The sequence below is a fragment of the Cricetulus griseus genome, chromosome 4, assembly GCF_003668045.3.
Source record: "Cricetulus griseus strain 17A/GY chromosome 4, alternate assembly CriGri-PICRH-1.0, whole genome shotgun sequence".
Classification (NCBI taxonomy): Eukaryota; Metazoa; Chordata; class Mammalia; order Rodentia; family Cricetidae; genus Cricetulus; species Cricetulus griseus.
Genome location: NC_048597.1, coordinates 8,874,019 through 8,884,184, shown reverse-complemented (window position 1 = coordinate 8,884,184; position 10,166 = coordinate 8,874,019). Strand labels below are relative to the sequence as shown.

At 39.1% G+C, this 10,166-nt stretch overlaps 1 protein-coding gene across 1 annotated transcript; it reads right to left on the bottom strand.

The window, feature by feature from the left end:
• Positions 1 to 1,099: 1,099 nt before the first annotated feature.
• On the bottom strand, positions 1,100 to 1,777 carry Cldn8 (claudin 8). Its single transcript, XM_035443908.1, has one exon. The coding sequence runs from the start codon at positions 1,775 to 1,777 to the stop codon at positions 1,100 to 1,102; it is 678 nt and encodes a 225-aa protein (XP_035299799.1).
• Positions 1,778 to 10,166: the final 8,389 nt, after the last annotated feature.

Here is a 10,166-nt window from a genome sequence, read left to right as displayed (position 1 = left end):
ATATAGCAAGAGGAGAAAATCACCTTTAGCAGAACTGACAACTTTGATGTAGTCTCAGAGTGCAGAAAGGACAAGTGTTTGGAGTTGGAGGGGTTCTTTGGGTAAGAAAATGACAACCAAAACATATCATCTTTCTCTTTCATTTACACTGATAAATTCCCCCAAGATATGCACAAACAGTGCTTGAACAGTCCCTTTTGTATCTGACTTCATTTGAAAAACAATACATTCTTCTCTAATCTTAAAGGTTAAAATAAATTAACCTTCCTAACCACTGCTTTGTCTCTTTTCTTAGCACAGCCTTGGAAAAATAGCTTGAATAAAAAAAAAATATCTAGGCAAAATATCTGTTCTGAAATTTAAAAGATACTAACTTAATAACCAACCAACCAAAAAAAAAAAAAAACCAAAAACCAAAACAAAACAATAAAAACCCCCCAAAAAACAAAAGATAGCCTCTGAAGCAAAAGGATGAAGGTGATGGAATTTCTAACTCCTACAGGCTGCAAAGTAGGCATTCAGAAAGCTACCTAGTTTCCTTTACACTAATGATTAAAGCCTCCATTTTAACCTTCACTATAAATAGAGTACACTAATCCTTAAGCTGTTTTTAGGCAATTAATATTAGCCGTCTTCCTTTTTATCCCCAGTTCCCCTTGAAAAGCAATAGCTGATTTGTATTTATTCAGCGTGATGGATTGGTATTTCACTTTAAATAGAACCACATAAGCCTCTCTCTATTTGGGTGAGATATAACTGCCACCCTCATCTACTTGTATAATGCCATGACACAGAGAAATCACAGCTTAAACCAACAGCCTATGGTGTGCCGTTTTAGAGAAACTGATAAAAGGAAAAGCTGTGTGAACCATTTTAGAAAACAAATGACTATGCTCTCTAGAACAATTGAAGCAGTGTGCATAATACCTCATTCTGCTACAGTCATTTATAGAATCATAGACAGTGCATATTTCCCGTAATGAGAGTTAGGCAGTTAAGAAAGGTAAATGGATACACCGGGGGTTCCATTTCTCGGAAACAGTGGCTGGTTCAGTGATTTGCTTGGCTTTATGGGTACAGGTCACACATACACACACAACTACACATACTGACTTTTGGAGTATATGCTCGGGGATGTCTTTTCCGCGTGGAAACTCCTTTGGGTGGTGCGATGGGATGGTACTGAGTATCTGTAACTGTTCCTCTTCTCGGTGCAGCAAAACACGCAAGAGAAAAGCATTCCTCCGGCAATCAGTACCAGTGCTGTCGTCCAGCCGATGTAGAGGGCCTCCCCAAGCTCACGTTTTTGGGCCACATCCACCAGCGGGTTGTAGAAGTCTCTGATGATGGAATTGGCAACCCAGCTGACAGGGATTAGCACCACCAAGCCAGTGACGATGAAGACGATTCCGGCCGTCAGCAGGATGCGGCTCTTCACATTCTCTTCGTCCCCCGTGCACCTGGTGCACTTCATTCCCAGGATGGCGGTCATGAAAGCCAGGAAGGACAGGACAGAGGCAGCACACATCAGTCCTCTGGATGCCTGGAGGTCCGGAGTGAGAGCAAGCAGGGAGTCGTAGACTTTGCACTGCATTCTAATGTTGGCATGTCTCATGCAGTTCATCCACAGGCCTTCCCACAGGTTCTCAAACACCACGATGTTACTTTCAATGAAGGCAGACACTCTCCACTGAGGCATGATGGTCACCGCTACTGTGCCCACCATGCCAACACCGCCAAGCACCAGTCCAGCCATTTGAAGAACGGAGGTTGCCATGGTCTTCCCGAGTTTTGTCCAGCTGGAATGCTGAACAGGCAGGTAGGGCTACTCCCAAGCAGAAATCCGTGAGCCTTGAGGGGAACAGTCCTCAGGTAGAAATGAGCTCAGAGAGCAGTGATTTTTCAATAACAAGGGCTTTGCTCTTTCTAGCTAGATCAAATCCAGTGCTGGCTGGTGAGACACTCCCCCCGACCCTGGCTCCAACAGTAAACTTGCAAATCAGGTGGGGCAACTTTCTTAGCCAATAACAGGGGGATGGGAGCTCAGGTGTGTCTAAATCAACTCTGGATACTTGGGAAGGCTGGACTTGCAAATAAACATTCTTTGTACTTCTCATTTTTTTTTTTCCAAGAAGACAGCTGTATGTTTACCCAGAGGCAGAATTATGAGTTTTTGCGCAACCAACAAGGACAGAGCCAGTGTCTTCCAGCAAAAGAGGCTTCCACTCCTGCTGGCACAGGTAATCCTGCCCCTCAGCTGCTGTGAGGAGGCTCCAATAAACCCCCTTCCTGTGGATGCTGCAAGGGTGTACAAAGGCCAAATTAAAGGAGAAGGGGGGTTGACATTATTCATACCCGAGAAACCACATTCTTTGAGACACATGTGGTCGGGAGGGTTGATTCAATTTGTCTACAACTTCAAAGTGAGCTCTCCCACGGAGAGTTCAGCCAGGAGAGCATGCCAAAAGTCAAAAGCTAGGCTGGAGTAATTGAACAAAGTAGGTTGCCTTCCTTGTTGGCACTAAATGTATATGGTTTTCTTTTAAGCCAGGAAAACTACTTGTTGGCATTTGTTTTTCTGATAATATTGATTTATAATGAAGAGTGCAAACACACAAAAAGAGAAGCCAGATGGCTTTGTGAGGAGGGATCACTACAGTGCCTAAAGGGTACTGTCTGTAGCTCCTAAAGCTGAGACCTTATTTTCTAGCCTGTTACTTACTGCTCTGTCTTCTGGTCTGGAGAAAATGGAACTCTGGACATTGTACAGGTCCATGCAAATTGCTGGTAACATCTTCATCAAAACAAATTATATTAGAAGGTTAACTAAAATTATCTTTCCTGCATATGAGGACATGCCTTATGCAAATATACATAGTAGCCCTTAATGATGGCAATTTGAACTGTCTTTGCAAACTAACAATAGAAATGTTAGTGGCATCAGCATCCACATGAACTGGGGACAGCTCTATTAGAAATTTCCCTTTGGAGGCCATCTTTTCTCTCTGCCTTGCCTTTCCAAACCTTAAGTTATTTTCCCCTTTCAGATAGCCCAGGTTATCCTTGAACTTATAGTGCCGTCAAAAGGATGCCCATGAATTCCTAATTCTCCTGCTTCTCTCTTTCAAACACGAGGATTGCAGGTGTTTACTATCTCACCTGATTTAGACAATGCTGGAGAGCAAACCTAGGGCTTGCTTGGCTACATAAGAACACACTGTTGAATGAGCTACATGCCAAACCCTTCAAATTGTAGTTTAATTTCCTGTCACCATAACAGATACTGACATAACATCTCCTATACCCCCCTCTCTTTCTTTCTTACTGTTTTTGAGATAGTCTTGTGCACTATATACTTTCCTGGAACTTACTATGTTGCCAAGAATGGCCTAGAACTCCTGACCTCCCAGCCTCTGCCTCTAGAGATTACAGGCATATGACACCACACCTGTTACAATAATTATCCCCTTAAAATTATGTTTCTGTCTGATTCTTTGTATATTAAATTCAAGGATTAGAGACACTGTTTCAGGCTCACTTATCACATTTTGAAATTCTAATGCTCTAAAAACTTAGTAGGCCTCATTCTCCCTGAGGAGCAGAAAGGGTTGGGATAGGGGGCCGTGTGGGGCAGGGGAGGAGGGGAGGGAGAAGGAACTGAGATTGACATGGAAAACAAACTTGTTTCTAATTTAACCAAAAATAAAAGACAAAAAAGAGAAATATTTTAAAAATACCATGTAGAAATACATAGATTAGTAGTTATGGGTTAATAATTAAGAGCAGAAAGGGGGTTGGGATAAGGGGTTGGAGGGGGACAGGGGAGAAGGGGATGGAGCTGGAACAGGGATTGACATGTAAAACAAGATTGTTTCTAATTTAAATAAAAAAATAAAAAAATACTTAGTAGGTTTTTTTATAAATTTTATTTAAATTAGAAGCAATCTTAGTTTACATACCAATTCCAGTTCCCTCTCCCTCCCATCCTCCCATGCCCCCCTCCTCCAAACCCTGCATCCTGTCCCCCATCCATTCCCCAGGGAGGGTGAGGCCTTCCATGAGGGATCATCAAATTCTGTCAAGTCATTTGGGGCAGGGCCTAGGATAGAGACTTTTGAAGCAAAATTTATGCATGGCAGGGTAGGGAAAATGAAGACACTAAAGTAAGACATCCTCTAAAAACTAAGAATGAATAGCAATCCAAGTTATTTTATTTTACTGGGTATATTGAACTAAGTAATAACTTAAAACGTTATGTTTCCATTGATTTCTTAATTTCTTTACCTGTTAAGAGCTCACTGCTCCTTCATTTTCCTGATGTGGAAATAAATATCAGTGTTTTCTTCACCAGAATTTATCAGTTTTAACAGATTTGTGATAGACAGGGGAATAGAAATATATTATCTCTGGAAATAACCTTCAATCTGCAAAATGATGACTTGAAATTTCATCTGGAGAGAGTTTTAATCTTTAATTATCAATATGGGAAAATGGAATAACAGACAATTTCAAAATTAAAAAGGAATGTTGGCATTGTTTGGAAAATGGCCAGCTTGTATTTAAGGGATATAAGGGTGTATGCTATCCATCAAAATTGAATTTCCAAATACCAATGTGATATATTTTCTGGGATCTCTGGATATATTTTGCTGAACATTTGCTTCTGAATGGGCAAATTCTACAGAGAGCTACCAATGAAACTGAATATTTCTTAAGTATGTATAGATAAAGCTGACTTTATATGTAACTCTATCCCTCCCCCTAAGCATTGGGCTGTGTTAGGAAGTTCATTGAAGTAAATATTCTCCCCATTTAAAAAAATATTAACTACTTTTCAGTTGAATTGTCTTAGCCCAAAGATTAAGACCTGTAGGAGAGATTAACCCTGGGCTTACATTAGCATAATTACACCACGAACTGCTCTGGTAGCACCTAGGCCAGGGCACCCAAATTGTCAGACAGTGATATAATTCACTCCATGGGATTTTTGTAACAAACCATGTGCTAAAGATCAGAGAAATGAGAAAGGTGGTGGTAGGGGATTGGGAATGCCATGTTTTCTAGGGACAGAAACCTGAGTACACAAACTAAAGGTCTTTTACAACTGACCTAGTTTTCTGTGCTACCGAGATGGTTGACTGAAAAATTCAGGTTCTAGTAGTGATTAGAGATTTAGTAGAGAAATGATGTTTTTATGTTTTCTTGTAGTATAAATCACCTGAGTGCATATATATAATTGCAGTCTAGGCTGACCTGTAACATGCTGACCTGTAACATAATTTTCAACACTGACTGGCCTTGAAACTCTTGTCTGTCCTTCTGCCTCAGCCTCCTGAATGCTGAGATGAGTTGCAGTCATGTAATTTCTGCTGCCTATGTGCAGGCTGAGCCTCACAATACAAAATGGTACTAGTACATGAGGTTATTTGTGATGCTTTTGGCTTTGTTATAGTTGTTTATTTATGTTGTTTTTGACTCAACTGCAGGGTTCTCAGGGATGAACTTTGTAGGGTGTTGCCAAGTCAAATGGGTGGGAACCTGTGGGGCAGGCATGAACATTTACTCCCAGACAAAGGGACTTGTTTCCAGAGAAAAACTCAGAAGCTTCATTTAAGTGTCATAATTTTAAATTTACTAATTAAAATCAACCCTGACAAGTACCTGATGCACACAAATGCTTTCCCTTCATAAAGGAAATTACACATTGCCCTCAGATATCTCTTGTCTCTGTTGTCTTTATTTCTGTACTCCAACTCTTCGGTCTTAGCTTACTAATAGATTTTCTGACTGTTTAAAATGATTATTGATTCTGCCTCCACATAGTTGCCAATGCCTATTGTTTCCTAAATTTATTGGTGTGGATACTTTTCAGCCTGTGTTTATTGTTAGTTGCTGTTCACTGTTAATTAGCTGTACTTGGCTCACCACCCTGCCCTGAGAAGGCAATTGAATATATCGATAGGTCTCTTTGTTTTTTGTTCTTAATATTGAACTGTGGTTTGCTTCATGGTCTTTTAAACCAACACCCCATTTGTCCTTCTTGATGGACACGCCTGTGTTTTGTTCCCCAATAGCTATCTTCCATCTTTGGTACCTTTTGATGACCTATTTTAGTTATTGTGCTTAAAAATGAACTCTTCCCTATATAGTAATTATCTTGTAGCTTAGCCGTTTATAATACTTTGAAAAAATGACATAGGTAGAGCTGTTGACTCCAATGGGAAAGTGGTATTCATCACTCTTCTGATGACTGGAAAGACAAAATGGCTAAGGTTTGGTGAGAAAGTCACAGAATATGACTCATGCTGTTAATTTTTTATCTACAGCAGAGAGAGATACATACTTGTGTCCAGCTCCTTTTCTCCATGTTATCCAGTCTTTCAAAGAGCCTCCCACAGATGGAGTTTTGCCCTCCAAGCAGCTTCATTTTGTGCCAGTGAAGCCCCCCAGGTTTCTCTTTGATAGTACTAAGCCCTTCAACAGTAACCTACTTTATGGTCTATAGTCTCCTTGACTGAAACTTTAAACCTTCACATTCTTCCTTTCCAAGCAAGAGCTTTCTACTTCCTGTTCTTAGGTTCTCTTCTCACATGGTAGAGCTAGATGAGAGCAGTGAGGAGTGACTGTGAAATCACCTGAAAACAATCTTGTCCTTATCTTCTCTCTACCTCACAGATCACTGTATTATCTGGAACCTTAACATCATTCGCAATCTCATGACATGAGCTGAATGCAACTGCATTCTTTGCTAGAACATCACAGCCCTGAACCAGTTCTGACCGAGTGATTGCTGCCCTCTGAAACACCATGAGCGAGACTTCTGCCTGAGCATTATTGTCTTCCAGGGTCCCCTAAGGGTTCCCCTTAAGTTATGCCTATGATAGGAAGACCGTCCTAGCTCAAAGTTCTGCTCCTTCCACAAACCACCCCAAAGGCTTTAGAAGCATATGGTCGTTTATTTTCCCACAGCAACAGGCCCCCTTCTTTATAGTAATTTTTTAATTGTTCATCTTCATGCTTATGTTATAGAATACATGATAAGATTCAATTACGGAACGAGAGACTTATTTTATTTTACAGTTCCAGGAGATACAGTCTACCAGGATAGTAAAAGCAAAGCAGTGTGAGCAGGAGGCAGTGGTTACACACAACCATGGTCAGGAAACGGAGTGGGATGGGCATTTGCCCTCAGCTAGCTTTGCCCTGATGTTTGAATCCTATATGCCAGTTCTTCAAATGCTTCAACTTCAAATGGGACTTTCCACCACAATCAGCCCAGTACTTGGTAATATCTGCTAGACTTTCCCAGAGATTTGCTTCCATGTGGTTCTAGTCAAGTAAACGAGATTACCTACCACAAATAGTAATGATGACAAACATAGGCTATCTTTGTTCTGAATTTATTGCTCTGTAAAACAAGAGTAATGAGTGTTGCTGAGTTGTTGAGCTCTACATTTTGGAAAGGCTACTGTCTGTGATACATTTGATATCTCCTGTGAATCCAGAGACATAACTAAAAATGAGCAATTTAGAGGGAAAACTTTCTGTGGCACATCCTAATCCTACTGACATGGGGTGGGGGTGGGGTAAGTAAAATTTACTGTTTATAATATGGAATACTCTCTCTGGCATAGTTTCTAACATCCTTTTACACACATTTAAACATCCACAAAATGCAAGGAGTATTTGATTCCTCTTATAGTTGAGTGGGTTAAGACTTGAGGGAGACCACACTCATCAGTGGCACACAGTTTCTGCTGCTGTATACAAGAATGCAAGCCTAAACCCTTTCTCACTTGGTTACCAACCATCTCTTCAAAAGAAAGTGGAACAAGGAAGTTTTTAAAGTGCTGGTATAAGATACTGTTCTATTAGATAATTTTTACAATTTCTGTATTGTAGGTTAACCAAGCTTTAAAGTTGTAAACATCCCATGTGAGGACAGCAGTTTACAAAAGCACAGGAACTGCAAATCATTGAGAAACGATTTGCATATTTAATTAGGCCTGATATATTTGCTTTTAATTTAAATTTTATCTTATATAGAAGCACTGTATTTTCATCATTTCCACCCCTCTAAAATGAATTTCCTTTATTATTTTACTTAGTTCCTCTTTTCCTAAGATATATCACAAAAATTACTTAAATAGTAAATATGATTGAGAGATTGTTCACTTAAAAATGGAGTATATTCTTTAGAAAAGTGAAAGAATAACTTTAAACTTTAAAAATAGCTTTAGTAAAGTTAAAGTAATAATATAAAGGCAATTAGAAATATCAGTACCCATACTTGATAATTAATCTAAATGAGACAATTAGAAATATCAGTACCCATACTTGATAATTAATCTAAATGAGTCTTTGTGGTTACATTTGTTTTGGCATGCATCCACTCATGAAAAGTGATTTGGTTTGCATACTAATGGGTTTTATCATCTTTTACGTAAATAAAATGGTTTCATATCATTAAATTTTAAAAAGTGCTAACATGCCTGATCAAATTTAATGAAGAAACAGATTTTTTTATTTTTTTCTTTTAAAAATATCTGATTTACAAACGTTTAAATCTTTGACTCTTCTATTTGCAGGGCATGTGCATTCTTTTTATGTGGGGTTAATAGAGTGCACGCTGGTGTCACAAGTACCCCTTTTCCCTCTCTTCTCCCCTCTTCACAGGTCCTTTACACCACCTATGATACTCGGTGAACTGACCAGCACTTAACACATATTTGTCTAAAATATACATTAAACGGATTCCACCCAATGAAGTGAATGGCTATAGGTGTCAATTCTCTCCTCTTTCAGGAAAATTAGACCCTTTTTGTTTGGTTTACATTTTAGATTTTTGCAAAATTCTTGCTACATTATGCAATCTGGTATGGAAGTCATAATCTCCCTCCCTTACCTTCCCAAGCGCTGGGGTATTCTTTACCTTTTTACAGGAAATTCATAACACAGGCATGGCAACACTTGGGACCTTAATATTACAATAGAGTTTACTTCCAGTGACTCACTTATAAATTTCTTTCTACTTTTGGCCAAAGAGAAAATAAAAGCATTTTTAAATCACCTAAAAACCAAATAATGTTCCCATCTCTCCTATCACAGAAGTTCGAGGGAGTCCACACAGCTTCAGGAGAAGAGAAAAAGTTGTAGGTGGTGGAAAGTCCTGGCCACACAGATAAAATAATTAGTGCCAAAAGGAATATCACTGGACAGTGAACAAAACCCCAAAGAATAAGTATACCTTGTAATGTTATTCTCAATCCAGAGCCATTCACAGGAACTTGAAGTCTTATTAACAATTATGCAAAGAATAAGAAAAATATTATACAAATTTTGTAAGAATATTTCAACATACATGGGCATAAAATAATATACTTTAGAGAAACACTAACTAATATTATCCAAGACTACTTCATAATGCTTAGTTATATTTACAATGAGGGTTATTAAATGTTACCATATTTAATTATTTATATGATTTGGACATTGCAAAAGGCTTATTTAAATGCAACCAGTTATATTTTAGAGTTAAAGGAAGCAAAGGTTAGGGTATTTAATGCCTGGTCTATAGCTACACAACCAACAGGCTGAAAGAATCCTTGGTGGAGCTTCAAGTCTGTCAAGCTCTTCCCCCACTGGAGACCCAGCACTAAAGCAAATCAATTCCTTGTATCACTGCAGGGCTGCATCTCTTGCAGCATTTTGGTAGAGTAGAAAGAATAGTATGAATGATACCCTTCAAACTGAGAGTTTCCACAGTGCTTTTAGTAGGATGATCAGAAGTAAGTTGTCTCATTTTAAGGACTGAAGGCCATTGCTCAATGAGACAAAGGGCTGTTTGCAGGAAGCACACACTCATGCACACCTGCACACACACACACACACACACACACACATCCCTATGGCAAATAATGCATACGGGAGCGCAAGAAATGACTTTCTCTTGTAACATTGGCGTTAACAGGACAGCAAAAAGTAATTAACGGGGCAAATAGAGCTAAGCCAAGTTACTGATTAATTTACAAAACAATTAACTTTCCACTTAAAATTCAAATTAAGATTCTGTCTGCCCTAGGCAACCAATGTTTGCAAATTTTAATAGGGTTAGACATTAAGTGTCTTACTTAAAACCAAATTCAGACCACACTGGGTAAGACTAT

Excerpts from the sequence above, each read along its gene's own strand:
- Cldn8 (XM_035443908.1), bottom strand. The coding sequence starts at position 1,777 with ATGGCAACCTCCGTTCTTCAAATGGCTGGACTGGTGCTTGGCGGTGTT.